This window comes from Pan paniscus, chromosome 23, assembly GCF_029289425.2.
Source record: "Pan paniscus chromosome 23, NHGRI_mPanPan1-v2.0_pri, whole genome shotgun sequence".
NCBI lineage: Eukaryota > Metazoa > Chordata > Mammalia > Primates > Hominidae > Pan > Pan paniscus.
The window spans coordinates 35,664,926-35,688,451 of NC_085927.1; the positions used below are offsets into that span (position 1 = coordinate 35,664,926).

At 40.0% G+C, this 23,526-nt stretch overlaps 1 protein-coding gene across 6 annotated transcripts in view; it reads left to right on the forward strand.

Moving 5' to 3' along the window:
• Positions 1-23,526, forward strand: part of GRK3 (G protein-coupled receptor kinase 3) — a 273,006-nt gene that overhangs the window by 204,310 nt on the left and 45,170 nt on the right. For all 6 annotated transcript variants that reach the window (XM_063603123.1, XM_063603124.1, XM_003820189.5 and 3 more), the window contains 6 exons: positions 1,009-1,110; positions 3,061-3,135; positions 7,161-7,222; positions 11,766-11,817; positions 13,899-13,990; positions 18,238-18,337. In XM_063603123.1, coding sequence (XP_063459193.1) covers positions 1,009-1,110; positions 3,061-3,135; positions 7,161-7,222; positions 11,766-11,817; positions 13,899-13,990; positions 18,238-18,337 — 483 coding nt within the window. The remainder of the gene's footprint in view (positions 1-1,008; positions 1,111-3,060; positions 3,136-7,160; positions 7,223-11,765; positions 11,818-13,898; positions 13,991-18,237; positions 18,338-23,526) is intronic.

Below are 23,526 nucleotides of genomic sequence, written 5' to 3' on the forward strand. Positions count from 1 at the left end.
ACCTGCATGACTGTGCCCTTATCTTTATTAGGAGTCTAATAAATAGGATTTGCTGGTTTTGATTTCAAAGCTGTGAAAGCCGTACTATAAGGTAAAAGGTAACCTTTATTTCTATTTAGTTTGTGAAAGGAAGTCATATGTACTAATCAGTCATTATAGTGAAGATCTTTGTGACAGTTTCCCTCCGAGCTTCATATTTCATGTATGTTTTCATTCTCTTCTTGTCTTTTGGATTAAAAGTATTTCTGTAAATAAAGTGGGAACAATTCTGAGGTTCAGGACCTTCTGTTATCAGGTTAGAGCATTGGGAGCCATTTCCACATAAGGCAAATATTTCTAAAGCACAGTTTCATTATTTAGTCATTTTTAACACCAACCAGGTTACCTTTGCTGAAAACAGCAAAATACACGATTTGAAGTCACCAGTCACCTGTCTGTTAATACTTTTATAGTGCAGCTGAGGTTCCAACCTGAAAAGCCAATGCTTTCATCTGTGGGTTAATTCCTTTCTATAATACTTATTTGCTTTAGTTGATTGAAAAATCTCTTTGCAGGAATTCTGGCAATATATTTTTTTCCTCCTTGTAGTTTTGGAACACTGTAGTTGAGTGAGAACATTCCCTATCATAACTCCTAGAACTGAATTACAGCCAAATTGAAATGATTTGTGCTTTGAAGAGGAGAATTGGCAAGGATGCATGGTCTATGGCTCGTGTATTGTAAGATAATTGTAACCATGGCAGTGTGTGTTTCCTAATATTATGTTTCTACATTTAAGTGATGAGAGTCGTCATAGGGAAAAAATCCACTTGTATGTTTCTAGTTGAATTTAAATTATTCCAACTTCATTATTACAACATTAGAAGTAGCTGTTTCCTGTGGAATAGCCGGTTCAGTAATTTGCTTTATCTCATGTGCAAGTGGTTTCTGCCTGGGCCAGTAATATATTTTAATTAGGCAAGTTTCCAGGAAGATACAACCTAACAATGATAACTTTAAAAAACCTAGATAAAGGAATATGAAAAACTTGATAATGAGGAAGACCGCCTTTGCAGAAGTCGACAAATTTATGATGCCTACATCATGAAGGAACTTCTTTCCTGTTCACATGTAAGTATTTCTTCTTACTCTGTTACTTTAGTACTGATGAATAAGGGACCATGTTCAGCGTTTCCAGAATGAAAGTAAAACAGTAGAAAGGTGTTTAAAATTGAAAAATGCACGCCCGGGATGGATCCTATTTCTTCTGCTTTGTTGTTTCCTGGTAATATTACCACGATGTGTGTTGCTTCGTGTAAGCTTAGTTTATTTCCAAAAGCTGATACTTTCGCTGCAAACATCAATGAAATAAAATCGCTAATTTATATCAACTGAAGAAAAAGTCTCAATTCGAGACATTCTAAAGGAAATTAAGCTTTATTATTTTAAAATGAGCTATACTTTAACAATTAAGCTAATCAGCTATTGATAAATATAAATTTTAAATGGTCTCTGAATGAATAAGGTGGCTTATAATCATTGTGTTAATTTTGTCCATTAATAGTTCAATAGCAGTTGTAATATTTTTTTTTTCCTTGTAAATCAGATAAACAATCTAACTTGGTCATTAGGATAAACTAGGTTATTAGGAAATTATTCTACCAGGAGTAACTGGAAGAACATTTACCATGTAATATCTCTATATTAGGAATGTTTTCCAAAAGGTGGCCTGACAGTCCTGGCCTGCTGTATCAACGCAGCAGCCACTAGCTGCATGTGGCAATTTACATTTAACTTTAAATTAACTAAAGTCAAATGGGAGTAAAAATTTAATACCTCAGTTCCTCATGAGCCGCATTTCCAGTACTCAGTGGTTACATGGGGCTACTGGCTTTTGTATTGGATGGCACAGATACACAACCCTCCCATTGTCACAGCAAGTCCTATTGGACAGCACTGGTCGTGGTAATGGTGTATTTTGGTGCTTCTGTATTCATTGTTTATGTACAGTTCTTGCTGACATTTGCATAACTGTGGCTAAAGAGGACGTCTCTTTCTTGCGGCATGCACTGCTCTGTTCCTTGGACCCACCTGGCTTGATGAAGGAATTTCTGGGCCTAGGACTAATTGTTGCTACTCCATGCCTTGCTGCCTCAGTAGGGAAGGACTGAACCCTTGAAGAATGCCAGATGTTCAATGGGAAAGCCTCCGTAAACTTAGTTTTTATGTAGTTCAGCAGTTTAGAGGGTGTTTATTCGTATGATGGTACTTTTAAGCCTTTCTTCTTATTGTACATTATTAAAGAAGACACAATTTGAAGTTTGGAGAGGGGAGGATACCATTTTAATTTTTATCAATGGGAGCCCCATTTTTTTCCCCTAGTTCCCCTCGCTGTGGTTACAGTAAGACTTTCCTTAACTAGAGCCTTTTACCACTATGGCTTGACTTTGTAATCCTGACATGAATTCTTAGGGGTATTTTTGTGTATTTTCTCTTACTTGATGGAAATTTTACGTTCTTACAACCCCATTATCAGTTTGTTGATGAATGTATGCATTTAGGGCCCAAACAATCCTCCCATCTAAGCCTCCAGAGTAGTTAGGACTACAGGCGCACACCACCATGCCTGGCTCATTTTTATTTTTATTTTTATCTTTATGGAAATGAGGTTCCACTGTGTTGCCCAGGCTAATCGCGAACTTCTGGGCTCAAGTGATCCTCCTGCCTCGACCTCCCAAAGTGCTGGGATTACAGGCATGAGCCAGTGCACTTGACCTGATAATAGGATTCTTTACACTTTATTATCAGAGTGATCTTGAACCCTTCTGGAATTGCATAATGTCAGCCCCTGCATGGTCATTCTTCTGGGCATGTATCTAAGAACTGGATGCCCAGAGGAACAAGCATTTGCTGCGATTGCCTATAAATACTCAACAGATTTTTAAAGAATGTTTGTTAATATAATTACCGTAGGTTACTGTTTAGTAATTGCTGTGTTAAATTTATCTGTTGTGATATTATATAACATACACAGATTTGTTACATTTTATTATTTAAAATCTTATTTTTGACTTTTGATAGCCTTTCTCAAAGCAAGCTGTAGAACACGTACAAAGTCATTTATCCAAGAAACAAGTGACATCAACTCTTTTTCAGGTAAGATAAAATTATTCCAAAATAAATAGATAATATTTGCTTAACACTTGGCCTTGATGACATTCTTTTTGCATGTGCAATTACACTAGAGGACTTGCTTTGTAAAGACTGTGTTCTATTCTGGAGCTTTGTCTGGGACTATTTGAGTTTATTATCGCTTATCTTCCCATTGCAAAGTGTCCTTCTACCAACGTGCTTCCTAAAGGCTTTTCTGAAAAAGGTCATTAGAGCTTTGTCGTAACATTATGTTCTAGAAATCAGTCAAGATAACATCAGAGAAGCAAGTTTTTGCCCATTTGACATTCCAGCACCTGTGATGAGCAATGACTCTACAAGATTTATTTTGTAGTGCCAGGCTGTTGATACTTGCTGTGATTATCCTCTAGGGGAAATACAATTCAAGATTCAGGAGCAAATGTTTGAGTGATCTTTGAGTCATGGGAAATTGTATTTTACCTTGGCTGTTCATATCTTGAACACAATACCGTCATACAGGTTTAAATGACAAGACTTGGAAAATCAGATTCCCAACTAATAGGCCTATGTATTTGGCATTCCTTAGATGAGGTGGTTTCACTTCCTCCCAAAAGCCTTTTCCATCCTGTGTTTTTTATAGAGGTGGCAGTGGTTTACAAGGACAGTCAGATTCTCCAATGAATAAAGTGCTTTTCATGTTTCTATGAATTACAAGAAATAGGAAAGAATGTCATTGAGTAATATAATGGTTTTAATAAGTGAAAATAGTCAACTCATCTTTTTCCTGGATAAGTTGGGCATTTAAAGGGAGGTAAGTTGACTTTGGCATCTTTTTTTTTTTTTTTTGAGACAGAGTCTCGCTCTGTCACCCAGGCTGGAGTGCAGTGGTGCTATCTCTGCTCACTGCAACCTCCGCCTCCCAGGTTCACGCCATTCTCCTGCCTCAGCCTCCCAAGTAGCTGGGACCACAGGTGCCCGCCAGCATGCCCGGCTAATTTTTGTATTTTTAGTAGAGACGGGGTTTCATCGTGTTAGCCAGGATGGTCTTGATCTCCTGATCTCGTGATCCGCCCGCCTCGGCCTCCCAAAGTGCTGGGATTACAGGCATGAGCCACCATGCCCGGCCAACTTTGGCATCTTATGATGGTGTTTATGCAAAATGAATTTGATTATTCAGCAGAGCAAATACCGATTTGGCTCTTAGAGCATATTTAGATAGTAACAAATTGGGTGTTACCTTTCTGTGACAATAATTAGATGGACTTTCATAAAATATAATACCTGTCTGGATAGTAGTGGGTTATAAGCTTGGGTTATGAAATTCATTGACCTGACCTGGCTTTGAGTCCCAGGGCCGTAGCTGGAGGACCTTGGGTAAGCTCCTCCACCTTCCTAACTTCAGTTTTCTCATCTGTAAAATGGAAATGACACTGCGCTCTCCCTGAAAGGGAGGTCTTGATTCAGTGAGAAGGGTGCACACGGGTTGCTTTGTACGAGGCCTGCCTATCACTGCGCTCCACAAATGTTAGCTATTATCACACATCTTACAGTCAGAAAGTACGGTGTCAATATCTGCTTTTTGTTGTCTCCATGATATTTGAGTGTCAAAATTTCAGTTTTCATCTGACTTTGCCATGGTACGTAGACAGCCTTATGGTCAATTACATTTAACATTGCTAAACTATACCTCATAATACATGGGTTTTACAAATCTGATTTTAGCTTCCACTATAACATAAATAACATTGAAAAAAAATTGTTCCAGTTGAGATACAAAGACCACTAGGATTCTTTCATACCTTCAAAAAACATTCATTTAGAAGCAATTTCTTTCATATATCTTTTAAAAAACACTTTATTGATTTGTTTTGTTCATTAAAAAAATAGTCAAAATAATTTTCTGGCTAAACAGATATAGAATGGGTATTATTCTTATTTCAGAGGTGAAGAAAATATTTTAAAGTTTATTAAAATAAGGAGTATATTAATGCAATTCTATGTATTATGTACCATCAGAGCATAATGACTAAAGTATAAGTAAAAGGTATATGTCTGAACGTCCTGTTTACAGAGGTACATTAACCAGTAGAGTCAGTTGAAGTTCATAGTAAAACAAAACTGTTTTTAAAGTAAATACAAATGCTTTTTATTAAATGCTTTTTGTTGTAAGATTGCCTTTAGAGGTAAGTAAGTGCATAGGTCCATTGGTGGCGGGCTTGGGAGGGGCCCTAGCTTGTGCTTGAGTGCTTCTAAAATGCACTGGGCCCTGAGCTCGGCTCTCAGTATTCTGAATCTTACCGAATTCTCACGACAGCCTTACAACTTAGATACAACTGTTCTCTTTTACAGATTAAGGGAACTGAGGATCAGAGAGGGAAAGTAGTCTGCTCCTCATCTCACTGTTGAACTCTGGCTTTCATACTCCTTAGCAAGCCTGTTGCGGTTCCTTCTGTTGAAAAGTGGCAGCATGGTAGATTCTATGTAGTCTTAGGAATTCCCAGTGACACTCATCTTTTACTTTATTAGCAGAAAGTAGGGATGTTTGATAAAATATGAAAGAAAAATATTAATTGACATAATAGCTTGTATAAATAGAAAAATCTGTGATCTATAAATGTAGCCTTTTCTTAGATCTTTGGACATTTGAATCTATTTCGTCTCTTGACTCTTTTGAACCTCTTGAGACTTGTCGAGGACTTGGCTAAGATAGATGTTGTGTGTTTCCTGGAATCAGGATTTCAGAGCTGGAAGGAACTTCAGAGAGAGATAATTTAGCTTCCTCTTTCACCACAAAGGGGACAAAGTCCATATGGTTTTCGCAACTAGCTCCAGTGCCTTCCCCAGGACAGGGATAGTTCTGCAAGTTGGGGTAGACTGGCTCACCCCCCACCACCGCCCCCTATCCCGTGTTGCCCGCCAGGCTAGCGTCCTTTCTGCTTGCAGGAAGCAAGGCTCCCAGAAGGACTGCAGCTGCCTCCCAGCCCATGTTTGGTTCCTGTGGCTTCTGCAGACTTCCTATTCTCATCACTTGGTTTGTACTGTTCCATGATGTAGTTTTTCTTTTATTTTGTTTTGTAAACTTTCAGGATGATCTATGAAGACATAAAAAAAAGGTTAAATTTGGATCATTCAATGAGCTGAGGGTGCCAAAATGTTTCCCAAAACTATCTAATTGACTCTGGGCTGAACTGTGAAATATTGTCACTTTATATTTTTATAGTTCTTGATTTTAAAAGTTCATAACATGGAAAAGGAAAGCTGATGCTGTTTATTCAGTAATGGCTAAAGTGGCATGAAGTTGAAGTAGATGGTAGTTGTTCTCCATGAGGGGAAGAGCACTGTGCATGTGAACCAGGAGCCCTCGCCTTAACCCCAGTTTAGCCATGGACCTTCTCAGAGACCTTGGGAGTGCACCTGCCTGCAGTTTGGTAGCCTTACCTGTAAGATGAGGAGTGGGATTGGATCAACTCTCCCCTGTGGTTTTCTCTATGACTCTAAGAGATAGAAAATCAATAAATAAAATAGCTAATTAAAAAAAATTTCACTTCATGGACCTATTAGCTTTGAGTTTTTAAAACTCAGTGCAGATTACAGATGCTTTTATTAGCTTACAAGTTGTGCCACATAACTTGTGGGGCCCAGTGCAACGTGAAAACGCAGGGCTCCTCATACAAAAATGATTAAGAATTTCAAAATGGCAACAACAGAGCTTTAAACCCAGCACCAGGCTTTTCTGAGTCACACTTCCATGAAGCAAGCCCTGCTCATGTAAGAAGTGTCTGTGACTTGCCAGGAGTCATATTAGGTAGTAGGAATATAGTGGCAAACAGGGCAGACCTGTCTGTGTCTTCATAGAATCAAGTGGTATAGATAAATATTGATGAATGCATTAGTGAATATTAGACAAGCACGGAGAAGGGCAGGTACCAGACACAATGCTATGGGGAGTGCATAATTGGGAACTTCGCTTAACCTGAGTCTCATTGGTTTGTGTTTTTTTGATACATTCCGATTCATTCAGTGTGGAATTTCTTTTCCATCTCTTCCAGCCATACATAGAAGAAATTTGTGAAAGCCTTCGAGGTGACATTTTTCAAAAATTTATGGAAAGGTATGAAACTTTATGCATATATATACACAGTTTTTTATCGTGTACGTGTACCTCATCTTATGCCGTAAATGCTGACCTTAAAATGTGTGTTAATCATTCAGCAAGTATTCACTGACCATGTACGATGTGCCAGGCTTTGTGTTAAACTGTTTCCTCAGTACTTTACATTATAATTTTAGGGTTTGTCTATCTTAACATGTCTTTGACCTTCAATTTCTCAGCTTCAATAGAATCTAAAATATACACTGAGGAACCTCAATTTTAAAAAGTATCTTATTGAGAGACCTTTGCTAATAATGCAAACTTGACTATAATTTATCTGATTCATTTGCTTGGATTTTGGAAACATGTCTCCCAAAGCAGGACAAGCCTGTACTTGATTCTTCATGTAGGAGTAGAATTTAAGGACATAGGTCAATGTCTGTTTATGATCGTGTACATCATTAAATACCTAATAAATATGTCCCTTGGTTACTCAAACTATAGATCTACTGGTCAATTCTTCAGTTTTTTGAGTATGTCTCTGTGACAATGCACCACTGAAATTGGACCTTCTAAAACAGAATCTGCATTGACACTGACTTTATCAGCTTGGCTAATTTCTAGACAATATACGTGATGATAATATCTCATGCTAGAGCTTTCTGCAGCTGCTCAGTAATTGCACTTTAAGAACAAATGCTACTTTACTGTAGTTTTCTTCACCACATATTCACAGAACTAAAGCAATTAAAAAGAAAGTTGTGTTGCAATTCTATTGGAGTTCAAGAGGTAATTTTATCCTGGAGCAGAGTCAATATGTTGGGAAACTAATATTCTTACAGACAATTGTACTTTTCTGAGTAATAGCAGGAACTTTGCCAAAAAGCGCCAGCATCAAAGGGAGAGGGTGGGCTGCTGGCTCAGGGCTGAGTTGCAGCCAAGTCCTGGGCCATCTCCATGGCTGTTGGTCCTAAAATCTGACCTTTCCCAACTCTTGGGTAAACCTAACTTTTGTGTGATCCTTAAGGGAGAAGGGAGAGAGGGGAAGGTAATTGAAAGTGGGGAAGAGGTTCTCCCATGGATATTTTATAACTTTGCCATGCATCCTTTCACTTGAAACCAGGCTCACAGATATAGTGATTTTCGTTCATTGAGACAGTCATTTCATAGCCTCGCAGTAAATGCAAACGATGCCGTTTGCATTTTAGGCAAGCAGGCACATGGGATTTTCTGCAGCCATTACAATTTTCTGTAAATAAATTATTTTTAAAGTTGATTTGTTAATTTCCATCAAATTAGAAAAAAAAATTCATGTCAGGTGATAAGTTTGGAGCTTTGATTTTGAAAAGCACAGGGACTCCATCAATATGGTCATGTAGCCTTTGACCTCATAGGGACTGGGCACACGAAGGGCCCCATGGAAAAGGTGATTTTTCCATGACCACCCTGAGTCTGATGGTAAAGAGGGAGCCATCAGCAATGCAGGGACATGTGCAATGTCTTCCCACCTTCCCTGAGGTCCAAGCAGGGCTGTGGGGCTGAGTTCCAGGTGAGGCAGAATTGGAGAGGGCAGTGGAGGCTTTCCCTCTTCTAGTTGAGAGCTATGCGCCTCATTCAGGCAGTGAACTTCAGTTGCTCAGCAGGACCACGACTGAGTCAGGAATCAGAGTTAAAAACACTTCTCCTACTCCACCCTTACTGCATCCCAGGCGTTTCCATGTCTCTAACCTCTGATCTTCTCTCCAAGATCCTTTGAAGTCATTTGCAAGGGCTCTAGCTACCTGAAGCCCTATCATTGTCTGGGCTCTTTCCTTTGTCGCAGTTCCCCTCCTGTCAAAAGTGTCCCACTCAGTAACCAGGCATTGATTGGGAATAGCACTCAAATAACCCCCGTGGAGACAGGACTGAGCCTAGATACTCAGGGCCATCTGTACTTCCTAAAGAGGAACTTGTTACAGCAAATCCATTCTTAGTGGGCAAAATATGTAGGCACTTCTCTCTTCCTTGTTTGTTAACCCTCCTCAGCTAGTTGTAAAATGTGTCAGATTTCCATCCCCTGTGACCAGCTCTGGACTCCAGAATCTGTGAGAAAAGAGAGTACGAGCTAGCCTCACAAACCAAGTGCATTTCAAAGACCAGTCATAGATTTATAAATGGCAGTGCACCCAAATGTGGTTTTGCCTTTTGCATGCACCATACTTTTAAAAAATAGGTTGAAATAACTCTTAGAAAGTCTCAAAACATAATTTTAATTTACCAACTTCATTAGACATGTTAGGAGGATCAGTGAAACACTCTTTGTGAGTCATTTTAGATTCATTGAAAAAAAGATGCTATTGTAATTGCAACTATTCCTCTGCTTTTGATTTTTAATTTGATTGTTAGCCTCAGAAATATGTTAAAGATCCTTATTTTTAAAAAAGGTCTATTGGTCGGGTGTGGTGGCTCGCCCCTGTAATCCCAGCACTTTGGGAGGCTGAGTCAGCAGGATCGCTTCAGGCTAGGGCTTCGACACCAGCCTGTACAACATAGCAACACCCACTATCTTCAAAAATAAAAATTAAAAACTAATAGCTTAGTGCGGTGGTGTGTGCCTGTAGTCCTAGCCACTTGGGGGGCTGAGGTGGGAGGATCACTTGAGCCTAGGAATTGAGGGTTGTATCGACCTAGGATTGCACCACTGCACTCCAGCCTGGGACACAGAGTGAGACCCTGTCTCCAAAAGAAAAAAAAAAATTGTAAAGCTCATTAAATGAAGCCCCTAGGGAACTGTAATATTTGGATGTCTTTAAGGCATTCCAGTATGATGCTAATATTACCTATAACTCCCTTCCTCCCTTCCTCCCTCTCTCCCTGAATCCTGTGTCTGTGTAAGGAATCATGCCAGGGGAAAAATGAGATCGAAGCATCACCAGAATGTTCTCTACGAAGTATTCAATCTAGAATGCATTTCTTTTGAAAATAGTTTAAAAAACAAACACCTGGCCGGGAGGGTGGCTCACGCCTGTAATCCCAGCACTTTGGGAGGCCGAGGCGGGCGGATCGAGACCATCCTGGCTAACGTGGTGAAACCCCATCTCTACTAAAAATACCAAAAAAAAAAAAAAAAAAAAAAAAAAAAATAGCCTGGCGTGGTGGCGGGCCCCTGTAGTCCCAGCTACTCGGGAGGCTGAGGCAGGAGAATGGCATGAACCCGGGAGGCGGAGTTTGCAGTGAGCTGAGATCGCGCCACCGCACTACAGTCTGGGGACATAGCAAGACTCCATCTCAAAACAAAAACAAAAAACAGGCCAGGCGTGGTGGCTCAGGCTTGTAATCCCAGCACTTTGGGAGGCCGAGGCGGGCGGATCACGAGGTCAGGAGATTGAGACCACGGTGAAACCCCCTCTCTACTAAAAATACAAAAAATTAGTCCACGTGGTGGCGGGCGCCTGTATTCCCAGCTACTCCGGAGGCTGAGGCAGAAGAATGGCGTGAACCCGGGAGGCGGAGCTTGCAGTAAGCCGAGATGGCGCCACTGCACTTCAGCCTGGGCGACAGAGTGAGACTCCGTCTCAAAGCAACAAAAACAAAAACAAAAGACCCACCTTACAGATATATTCCTCATTAATAAAAAACGTAATCAAAATGTCTTTGTTAAATAGATACAGGATATATCTTTTTCCTCATGGATAAAGAAAACACTCATCAAGCAGTTGAGTGAACTGTGGGAGCATGTCAGTGTGGTGAACCTATTGCCTCTTAGGATTCTAGTCTGAGGGTTTCTCTTCTATACCACCTGTGTCTTTGAGAGGCAGTACTGAATCTTGGTTAAGATGATACACTAGATTCTATTGGTCTGGGTTCAAATTCCACTCTCCCACTCTGTCACTGTGTGACCTTGGCCAAGCCTCTGAACATTTTGATGCCTTGGTCTCCTCAGCTATAAAATGGGGATCATAATAGTACCTGGCTGTAGAGTCTGTAGGAGGAATACATGAGCAGGCCTGGCACATGGCTACTCTTAGAATTATTTGTAAACATTAATTTTTTGTCTTAGAGCTGTGCTTTAAAAGCCATGGCTGTCCAATATGGTAGCCAGTAGCCAGATACAGCTATTGAACACTTCAAATGTGATGAGTCTAAATTAAAATGTGCTTTTAAGTGCAGAATGCACTTCAGATTTCAAAGACTTAATATAGTAACAAGAATGTAGAATATCTCATTAATTCATATTGATTTCATGTTGAAAGAATTTTTAATATATTGGGTTACATAAAGTATATTATTAAAATTACATTATATATGTGGTTCATATCATCTCCGTATTGGACTCTGCTGATTCAGATAAAAGTGGTACCATAGCTTATGACAATTAAAGAAGAAACATGAAATCTTTCATTTGAATCATGAAATAAAGCCATGAATACGGGTGAATGCTCTGTGAAAAAGGGTTTCAGAAAACTTACTTTATTTGACAAGCAACCCAAGTAATGCCATTCTAGTCTGTCTTACGGTGTTGTTTTGTAAATCCAGTTAATTTGATATTTAACTTTTTAGTAATTATTTTATTCTCTTTTAGTGACAAGTTCACTAGATTTTGTCAGTGGAAAAACGTTGAATTAAATATCCATGTGAGTATCATCTTTTTCTTTTTTCGTTTTTTAAATAAAAACTTCCTCTGGCTTAACCTCATGAGAAAATACTTGATTCTGGAACGTACTCCCAGAGGGTCCACTGCCCAAACAGATGTCTGTCTTACAGCTTTAAGTACTAAGCATTCACCCTCCCATGCTTCCTTATAAACAATAGAAGCTTTAATTCTTTTTCATATTCATATGATAATGTGCTTGTTTATGTAAGATATTTTAAGAGGTAATTGACTCTTTAACAAAAATAGTAGTAAAAATACAAATCTTTTACTTAATATAACTCCTTCATGTCCTTGCCTTCTGCCATTCTGGTAGAGTTCCTTTTCTTTTTCTTATTATTAGATGTAATAATACAAATTGAGTATCATAATGAAAATGATGACATCTTTTATCAGACCAAGGCTTCATCTTCTTTTTTATCATTTTGAGAGTGATAAAAGCAATCTTCCAATACAGGCCACGTTCTAACACGTCATCTCCTTAGTGTTTCATCTACTTTAAGTTTTCAATTTCAGTCATTCTTATTGCATCATCCTTATTGCAGTTTGAAAATGCACACATTTCTTTGCACAGTCTTTCTTACATTCTGTTTTATAATCTCCCTTCTCATAGGCTTGCAATTGGGCAAAACAATCAACCGGAATTTTTTTTTTTTTTTTTGAGATTTTTTACTTGAATGGTATTGTTGGAAGAGGAGCTTTTTTTTTTTTGAGACGAGTCTCGCTCTGTCGCCCAGGCTGGAGTGTAGTGGCGCGATCTCTGCTCACTGCAACCTCCGCCTCCCGGGTTCACACCATTCTCCTGCCTCAGCCTCTTAAGTAGTTGGGACTACAGGCACCCGCCACCATGCCCGGCTAATTTTTTGTATTTTTTAGTAGAGATGGGGTTTCACCGTGTTTGCCAGGGTGGTCTCTATCTCCTGACCTCATGATCAGCCGGCCTCGGCCTCCCGAAGTGCTGGGATTACAGGCGTGAGCCACCGCGCCCAGCAGTTTTGTTTTTTTAAAAATACTTGATCTTCACTAAAAGGCCAAGAAATGATCTATTTTTTTTTTTTTTCAATTTCTAACCTCCTTTTCCCATCATATTTCCTGAAAGGATTTAGAAGCAAGAGGCAATACCAGATACTCTAAAAACCCTTTATATCTGCTCTGGGTCTTTCATACACTTCTGCCTCGGGAGACCCTGTGTCCTTGTGGACTCTGAGAATCAAACGTGAAGTCTGTGGCCCAAACGCAGGTTTCTATAGGATGTTTTAAGGTTGTTTGGGGGAACCCTTAAAGAATCCCACCCTTAATTTGCCAGGATATGTAAAGTAGTAGGTACTTGCTATTGTCTTACGGCCGCTTACGTGAAATGTCAGATTCACTATCTGTCTTTGTGCCATTTAACATTATTAAATCTAATGATGAAGTGGGGCATTACTGAGATATTATTGACTGAAGGAAAGTGCTTATGAATACAGCCTCTGTATATACTTCACTCACATTTAGCCTTGTTTCACGCTCACATGGCCAGCATGAGTCCTCTCTATTCACTGATGTTACCAATAACAAATTCACATGGCCTGCATCTGTTGGGTTTCCTGATCATATGGCCTTGTATCATGAACACATAGATGCCCCTGACATGGACTCTCATTTTTCAACTCTGACAGTTCTCGGAAGCATTGGATTGTTCCCAAACATTAGGCTTCGGAGTAGCTAAGGCTGCTTTTCATTTTGATTAGACATTTCACATTCACTTGTCCTCAAGGTATACATATTGTAATCTGGGATTTGTGAGAGTGGAGAAACAGTTCGGCTTGGTTCCACTCCATCATCTTCCCTTGTGCCTCCATTTGGTGCCTCGTTTATCCTGGAGGTGGAGCTGAGGGAGGCTGTCAAAAGTCTTGCCACCCCTGGGGCATCTCATCCTTCAGCTTAAAGACTCAGTCATGAAAAGGGTAGATCCCTAAGTCAGATTGCTATTTTAATTACTATCTATGTTTTGCATGAAAAAATCTTTAAAACACCATAGCTTTGTGTAATCTTATGTTTTCATTTTGTGTTTGGATTTCCCAGTTGACCATGAATGAGTTCAGTGTGCATAGGATTATTGGACGAGGAGGATTCGGGGAAGTTTATGGTTGCAGGAAAGCAGACACTGGAAAAATGTAAGCTTTCAATGCTCTTATGTTTTACTGGCACTATTAAGATTTTAATATTTGCATGAAAAGAAAATTCCTATAGAGAAATGTGGAAACCTATGACATTTCTTTTGAAGTACTTTACCTCCAAAAGAAATAAGCTGTAGGCTGGGCGTGGTGGCTCACGCCTGTAATCCCAGCACTTTTGGAGGCAGAGGCGGGTGGATCACGAGGTCAGGAGATCGAGACCATCCTGGCTAACACGGTGAAACCCTGTTTCTACTAAAAATACAAAAAATTAGCCGGGCGCGGTGGCAGGCGCCTATAGTCCCAGCTACGCAGGAGGCTGAGGCAGGAGAATGGCATGAACCCGGGAGGCGGAGCTCGCAGTGAGCGGAGTTCGCCACTGCACTCTAGCCTGGGCAACAGAGCAAAACTCTGTCTTGAAAAAAAAAAAAAAGCTGTATTTTGTTAAGCATGGGGAATGAGAGCAATAAGCTGGAACCTCCACCTCTTAGGGCCAAATGGGAAGTTCAACAATAACCTTGTATCCTGCGCCCAAGATGGTGCGGGTTGTGGGTGGGAGCCAGGGAGCCAGAGGTGAACTAGAAGGGATCCTTGACAACTGTGGCATGTTACGTTCAGCCTCCCCATCAGATCACATGACAAAGAATTGTTTGCTTTGCAAAAGAGAGACATTCTCTTTTAAATAAAGACTCACCGACGATGAAGCATAAGCCGTTGTGGCATTTCAGATGCTGGTTCGCTAGATCAGTAGCTGGGGTGCTGGAGAGGAGGAAGCCCTGTGGACAATGATCACTGATCGTGGGCTCCATCACTCACCTTGGTTAACGTTTTCCCTGGGAGGTCAGCATTCAGAAACTAACTGCATCTGAGCTGGGTAGAAGGGTCTTCTGGAGAGTGAATGGTGGAATTCTTAAGTGTGGGGGAAAATTTTTTTTTTAACAGAAGTGGTTTAAGACATATTTCTGAAAGCAAAAGAGAGTGGAAAAATATGATTTGATAGATCCAGAGCTACAAGTTTGGTTAAGTGCCAGGCATGTTAGAGCAGTGGGCTTGGTGGAGTAGTATAGTGTGTGAGGCTTGGTTATAAAGTAATTGAATCCGTGGGAAAAGGGGTGTTTGAGGCCCCCTAATTCAGTGCCTGCCTCCGGTCCACCTCTGCTGAGGCACTTCCTGGGATTGGGAGCTGATGGCTTTGCCGAGAAGTCCTTTCCGTTTTCAGACAGGTCCAATGGATGATATGTTTTTTGGGGACTGAAATTTACCTTTGTTAATTTGTACCCATTGGTTGTCTTTCTACTTTGGGGGCCTGGGCAGGGCGAGCCTGATGCCCGGCACTCAGGAGTTTGAATTCTGGGGTGGTGCCCAAGCAATGTAGCCTAGGGATCTGGAGTAAGGGTCCTAGTATCACACCTGCTACGTCAGGTTCACCCTCCACACTTTCTGCCTTGGACAAAGTTCGGGACCTCTCAATGCCTCCATCTCCTGGTCTATAAAGTAGGAGTAATAAAAGTGCCTTGTTATGAGAATTAAATGAGATTAGACTTTGTCAGGCTTTCGGAAGGCTGCTTGTTGTGTGTTAAGTACAAGGAAATAAGAGTATACTGAAACGCAGTCCTCTGCAACCCTGGTCACTTTCACTGAAACACAGTCCTCTGCAACCCTGGTCACTTTCTCATGGAAAAGTTCTTTCTTATTCTGTACTTGCACAGTAGACTTTTTCATCCTAAGTGAAATACTCTACTTGTTGCTTGGCACCGTTCATTAATTTCTGCTAGTTTTGCTTCATCATTGTATTTAGAATATCTAGTCAGACACTTGATGTTATAGAAGTAAATAATATCGGCCGGGCGCGGTGGCTCACACTTGTAATCCCAGCACTTTGGGAGGCTGAGGCGGGCGGATCACGAGGTCAGGAGATCGAGACCGTCCTGGCTAACACAGTGAAACCCTGTCTCTACTAAAAATACAAAAAATTAGCTGGGAGTTGTCGTGGGCACCTCTAGTCCCAGCTACTCGAGAGGCTGAGGCAGGAGAATTGCTTGAACCTGGGAGGTGGAAGTTGCAGTGAGCCAAGATTGCACCATTGCACTTCAGCCTGAGTGACAGAGCGAGACTCAGTCTCAAAAAAAAAAAAAGGAAATAATATCAACTTATCTCTTTGTACACATTTACTATTTTACATAACTCTCAAAAATAGCCAGTGGGTAGTAAATATTCTTCTATTCTATAGATCAAGTGTAGATATTTCTCAGGAGCCATATAGCTAGAAAGGGGTCAAGTCTTAAGGCCCACGAACCCTCACTCATGTCTGTTCCTGTCACCAGGCTGCCAGTTGCATGCACACTGGCTCTGCGAGCCCATCAGTGAACCACAAGGTGCACCCCTAGGAGCCTGTTTAGATAGCTCTTTGATACCTTCTAAACAGAGGCCCAAGAATGCACTTGCTTCCCAGAGGCCCGAGGCCTGTGTGCTATCTCCTTTGGTCTGCAATCTAAAGGTTTTATTAAAAACCACCAAGTGCAGTGGCTCATGCCTGTAATCCCATCTACTCAGGAGGCTGAAATAGGAGGATTGCTTGAGGACAGGAGTTCGAGACCAGCCTGGACAACATAATGAGACTCTCATCTCTAAAAATAATATTTTTTAAATTAGATGGGCCTGGTGACAGGTGCCTGTAGTCCCAGCTATGCTCCAGCTACTCTGGAGGCTGAGGTGGGAGGATTGCTTGAGACCAGGAGTTTGAGGCTGTAATGAGGTACAATCATCCCACTGGACTCCAGCCTGGGCAACAGAATGAGACCCCATATCTTAAAAAAAAAAAAAGAAAAAGAAAAGGAAAAAAAAAAGAAAAGAAATCAACTCCACATGGAAGAGAGTGGTGATAGAGGTAGTGTAAAACATTTTGAAAATTCTTTTAAATAAAAATAAGATATTTAAAGAACATATCACTTCATGTGTTTCTAACATTTGATCCCACATGTAAGCAAATTAATGTCTTGCCAATTGATTTGTTATAAGAACTCGTAGAAAAGTGGATAAAAACACCAAATTTGAACATTTATCTTGTTTTTATATAACTTAAACATGATAAGTTATGATCAACAAGAAAAAGGTAGATTTTCTGTGTCTGCTACACTGAGACAGTGTCCATGCTGCAGATCCGGGCTGAAGGAAGTAGTCCATCATCTGGGAATTTAGAGTTATACACAAGAACTTTCAGCCTGTGAAACATGTGAAAACACTTGCAAGAATTCCCTTTTAGCCTTCTGTTGTCCTACCGAAAAAGCTTCCTGTTTTCTATAGAATATGCCATGTAACTTGTCTGCATTTTCTTAATATGAGTTTGTTCCAGGTTTTCAAAAATCTTAAGTTGCCAATTGGTTCTTCTCAATTGACTTGCCTCAATGATAGTAGAAAAATCTTATTGATTCTTTCTATTATTTAAAACGTCATAACTTAAATATCAAAATTAAAAATAAATCAATAAAATAGCATTTTAGGACATGCTGTTTTGAATTCATGCCTTCCCTTTCCATTTTGTTGATCATCACTGTTTTAGATTCTTAACCCCTATAAACTCTTATAAAAATTGACCACTGCTGGCCGGGCACGGTGGCTCATGCCTGTAATCCCAGCCCTTTGGGAGGCTGAGGCGGGCGGATCATGAGGTCAGGAGATCGAGACCATCCTGGCTAACACGGTGAAACCCCCACCTCTACTAAAAATACAAAAAAATTAGCCGGTCATGGTGGCGGGCGCCTGTAGTCCCAGCTACTTGGAAGGCTGAGGCAGGAGAATGGTGTGAACCCGGAAGGTGGAGCTTGAAGTGAGCTGGATTGTGCCACTGCACTCCAGCCTGGGTGACAGAGCGAGACTCTGTCTCAAAAAAAAAAACAAAAAACAAAAAACAAACAATTGACCATTGCTGAATTCACAATTCCTAGCTGCTAAATATATACATATGCCCTTATTAGTCATAATAAAATTATTTATGTCCATCTACTTTATCATTTATTTAACTGGGACTTCCATCCATTTAATGATACAAATATCTTTTAAGTATTGCTTGATTTTGTTTTCACAATACATGCAAAATAAAAATACTTCTTGCATGGCGCTTGGGTACTACTCTGCTTCTTTTAAACATGGCCTAAATGTTCAGAAACTTGCCCCAGTGTGACGTATATTGTTTAAATTAGTCTAGATATATTTACGGCATAGATTTTTCAATAAATTTATGTTTCTAGGTATGCAATGAAATGCTTAGATAAGAAGAGGATCAAAATGAAACAAGGAGAAACATTAGCCTTAAATGAAAGAATCATGTTGTCTCTTGTCAGCACAGGAGTAAGTATTCAATTTCCAGCATTTCTTTTAAAAATGTTTTGTTTCTTTCATAGCAGGATGATTTATTATTTTTCCTTCTAGCTGATTGCAAGGCCAGCGAGTTCTTGGGTGGGTTAGAATCTGATAGTATCTCTTTATTTGATTTTGCAAGTTAGAAGAACACCAGCCACCTCCATTATGCACACCCACGGCTTCTCCGTTTAGTGCCTATTTATTTGTCCTTGACTTCCTTCTTTGCAGAATATGGTAGTAGAGATGGCAGAAAATAATGATAGCCAGAAAAATCACTGGAATATAGTTAAGACTTGACTAAATGACTGGCAAGAAGGACTAACCTAGAGGGGAAAAGTAAGAGAAAAGTGGCTTCTGTCCTTCAGAAGCGAATCGAGAGAAGCGACTTGGATTACTCACATCCGAATTGTCCTTTTGAGATTGTCCCTAGTCAGTGTTTCACTGGAAGGTGATCTTACCTGCCTCTCACTACCTGCTACTCTGTTTATCAGCCTTTCCATTTCTAGCACCGTATTTCTACTTATTGGACACTTTCTTTGTATATTAAGCTATCATTTTTAGCTCAACATGTGTGACCCCACTTTTACCCTACATCTTCTTTACTTACTAAATAGCTGCCCATTCCAGTTTCTTTTTCTGTTAATGGTATTACCCAAGATCAAAACCTCAGCTTTTATGTGTCTGTACAGATGCCAGTGTATGTGAAGACACATCCAAAAAACCCGTCCTCTCAGTACCCTGTTACAGCGTGTGTGCACTGGTATGGCTGTGACCTGGTGTTCAGAGTGGGTTAGGGAGTCAGGACAGAGAGGGAGAGGCATGGGGTGAGCGTGGAGGGGCCAGACACTAACTAACTGTGTACCCCACATGTGAATGAAACCGTAGATACTCCAGCCAGGAAGGTTTATATTCAGTGAGAAATGGGCGAGACTTCTAGATCCCATGGCTGGATTTTAAGTAAGGTCTTCACCAAAAGGATCTGAAAAAACCAAATTTTAGTGGCTAATGAAAGAATCCCTTTCAACTGCTGAGCAAGTAACCTGAGACCTAGAGAGGTTAATTTCCTTCCCCAAATCTCTAGACTTTTTGGCCAGTGCTCCTTTTATCATCACTTTATAGGCTGTATGTTTTTTCGTTTGTCACCTGTATTTATTGTATTATGGTTTATATTATTCTATCATTAAAGTGTTTCTGGAAGAGGTATTTGCTACTGAAGCAAAAGAATAGCATAATGTAGCTAAGTTACAACAAATGGAAACCCCATAGCCATAAATAATTTCTAATTATGTGCCTTGACCTCCCACTGTATGGGCATTAAGCATTTCAAATAAGAGTTGCTTTGTGTGTGTGACCAAGTTTTTAACTGATGAGAATGGAAACCAAGCATCCTGCATACTCTGTTGGAGTCAGTGTGAATGGCATTGGCTTTTAATTTCTATTGGAAATGTCTGTATCCTAAATTTCAAATGTGGATGTGAGTACTGGATGAAGATTTTAAGTGGTTATTAAAATATTAATTTTCAGTGAGTTATCTCAAAGCCTTGGATATTTATTCTCAAGAAAGCCTATAGAAAATAAACGTTTTAATGTTGGAAAAACATAAGTATAGTTTTCATGTAATATTTTTATATTGATTTGACTCAGGTGAGAGGAGATGTGGTTAAGTGGTTGTGTAGTTTCTCACTGGTGTAACCCTAAAAGAGTAAATTAAAAAATTAGGGTTATTTTGGGCTATCACTTTGAACTAATTTAAAAGAATTATTTGTATTTTATTTAGATATCAAAACTGTATGGTATTTTTAAAATTTATAAATGCATAATTTAACCAAAATAATTATAGTAAAGTTATTTGGAATTGTTTTTGCTAATCAGGGGATACTTTCTATAGTTTTTAATAAAACTTAGTTGAAAATACCCTCATTAAGTGAAGCTTTTGATCAGCCTGTATCGGCAGGCTTTCCCATATTGTGGACATGTAACTGAAATGCATTCACTCACCACAGTTTTCTTTTTACTGGAAGGTTTTTTGTTTTTTTTTTTAATCTCAACTTGAGTATTCCTACCCATCTCCCCAAAAGACAGTAGGAAGTACTGTTCCCGGTTTTCTTCTGTAATTCTCAGATGGCAAAAAAGGAAATATGCATGTTGGAGAACCAGCATAAGCGTGTCCACAGCTGTGAAGAGCAGTCAGCAATTCATCCAGTCAGTCATTTAAGTTCCTCAGAAGCGTGACTCATTTATTCCTTGAACCACAGTTGAGGATTTAGGTTGAACCAGGCACTCTGCGGCAAGCTGGGACTGTGGTCCCAGTTCTTAGTTCTCATAGAGCTGCACAGAAAGGGAAAAGATGTATTATTCAAATGATGACGGAAATGTATGGACAACCGGGACCTGTGGCAAGAGCTATGGAAGACAGACACACAGTGCTCGGAAGGCCTTTCGCAGGGTGGAGATGGGGTCAGCGAATGCCTTTCTGAAGTTGGGGGTTACCTGGGGAGGAGCCAGTGCACGTGGCTCCTCTGAGCCCAGGCACGTGAGGTTGGGGGAATCAGATGAGGGGCCAGGGTCTGCGGTGGTGGGGGAAGTCGTGCAAGACAAAGCTGGAGAGAGACATGAAGGCCAGGCCAGACCGTGAAGGGCATCGCTGGCCGATCTTGAGGAGCCTAAATGATCTGACTGCAGTTAGAAACCAAGTGTTTTAACTAGAGAGAGACCATAATCAGCCTTGCAGTTCACAAAGATTGCTCCGGCTGCAGTGTGGAGGATTTTCTTCAACAACGACTTCATGGTGCTGTTTTATCACAGTTTTTTTATGGCGAGTTCCTGCAAAATGTAAGCTATTTTGTTGACTTTTAGTAGGAAATCAAAGAAGACAGTTCCTTGCTCAAGAGTTTTACTTAATGGTCTACTTCTAAAAATCCACTTTTATTCTGACTTGTAATCAAGGCAGGCCGTCTTATCCATAATTATCCTTGGAACTGTATCCCACCCTTCATTAAATTGCCACTTATTTTTTCATATTGGCCAGTATTCGGTTGTGTCCTGGACTCCACATGAAACCCATTATAGTGTCTGTTCAGCACCCCGAGAGGTGAGGGTTGCAGTAACTGATTTCTGTAGAGATAACCACATCTGATTCCTTCACCTGCGTGTTTATTTTACATTGAGTCAAAGATAAATATAGTTGGACTTTAGTTAAAGCATTTATTTGGTAATTAAAACAGCATTTATTTGGTAATGACTAGACAGTAAGAGAAATAATGGAGCTCCATTCTGACTTGTGCAGAGGTGACCGGATGTTTTAAAGGGACAGTGGCCTGTGGAGTGCAATGCGGGCTGGAGCAGAGTCAAGGAAGTGAAGAATTTTACAATGCAGGAAGGGGCATGGTCCATATGGGACCCATCTGGGTTTGCTAACTGGGACTTATCCAAGTTAGACTCCTACCCTCCCATGGAGGCTCGGAGATAGGGGCTCTATCTTTGAGTGTTGGCTGGAACAAATAAAAATTCTTTGGGAAGCCTTGATTTCTCTGAGGCAGTCATTTTAAGGGGGACTGAGCCTCCTAGGGATGTGGTCTTGAGCTGTTAGCTTTAACAATGCAAATTCTGTTTACAGATTCTGTTGAAATTTGAACATTTTCTTTGGAATTTAATAATTTTTTGTGTTCGTTAAGAAACAGGATATAGACAATCTAGGCCATTTTAAAAACTGAATCAGTTTAGTGACAAGTATACACTTTATATAAAGAATCCAAGTGGATTTCATAGATAAAATAGATCTAAATAGAGCTAATAGATCTAGCATAGCACTGATGAATTTTCATAAGGGAATACACACATCTCCGGCACCCAGATCAAGAGACGGAAAGTTACCAGTATTCTAGAAATCTCTTTGTGCCTCTCCCAGTCACTAACCCTGCACCCAACTTAACTACTACCCAGATTTCTAACAGCATATTTTAGCTTTGCAAATTGTGTTTGAACTTTATAAATGTGCTCTTCTGTGTTTGGCTTCTCTCACTCCATGTTGCTTACAAGATTCATCTGTGGTGTTGCCCACGGCTGTAACTCCCTCCTGTAGCTGTGCAGCAGAGGTCAGAAAGCCAGGTGTGGCTCAGGCCAAGTCTAGCTTGTTGGCCTTATTTTATAGAGCCCATTACCTAAGAATGGTTTTTACATTTTTAAAGGATTGTAAAGAAAATAAGCAAAGAATAATAGATGACAGAGATTATATGCGGCCTGCAAGGCCTAAAATACTTTTTAGCCCTTTGCAGAAAACATTTGCTGATCCATGATCTATATGGCATTCTAGTGTATAAATATACCATAGTATCCATTCTACTGTTGGTAGACATTGGGGTTATTTCCTGGCTTGTGCTATTTTGAATGATGCTGTTTTGAATATTCTTGTCCAGGTATCTTGGTGCACATAAGTACAGACTGCTATTAGATGTCTACCTGGGAGTGAAATCACTATGTCAGAAAGCTTGCAAGTGACACTCAGCCTTGGTAGATACCACCAAATGGGTTGCTAAAGTGGCTGCACCATTCATTGTACACTTCCAGTGGCCATATATGAAAGTTCTATTCACTCTATATCTTCCCAGCACTCAGTATCGTCAGTGTTTTTCTTTTTAGCTGTTCTCGTGGGTTTAGTGATGGCATATTGTAGTTTTAATTTGCGTTACCTTGGAGACATCGAGGTTGAACATCTGTTCATTAGTTTGGGGGCTATGTGGTATCCTCTTACGTGAATTGCCTATTTTTTTTCCCCATTTTTCTGGGGGTTGGTTGACTTTTTTAAGTTGATTTTTTAAAGTTCTTTGTATATTATAGATATGAGTCCTTTGTGTATTTATGGGTTGCATATATCTTCTCCCATCCTGTGGCTTGTCTTTTTACTCTGTTAATGGTATCCTCTGATGAATAGAAGTTCTTAATTTCATTTTAGTCTAATTAACATTTTTATTGTTACTGCCTTTTGTGGCCTAAGAAATCTTTACTTACCCTAAGATCATGAAGATATTCTCTTTTGTTTTCTTCTGGAAGCTTTATTGTTTTATCTTTTACACTTAAATCTACATCAGCTGGAAATGGCTGTAGCGTATGGTGTGAGGCAGGGGTCAAGGTTCATATTTTATTGTACAGATATTCAGTTGCTCCAGCACCACTGATTG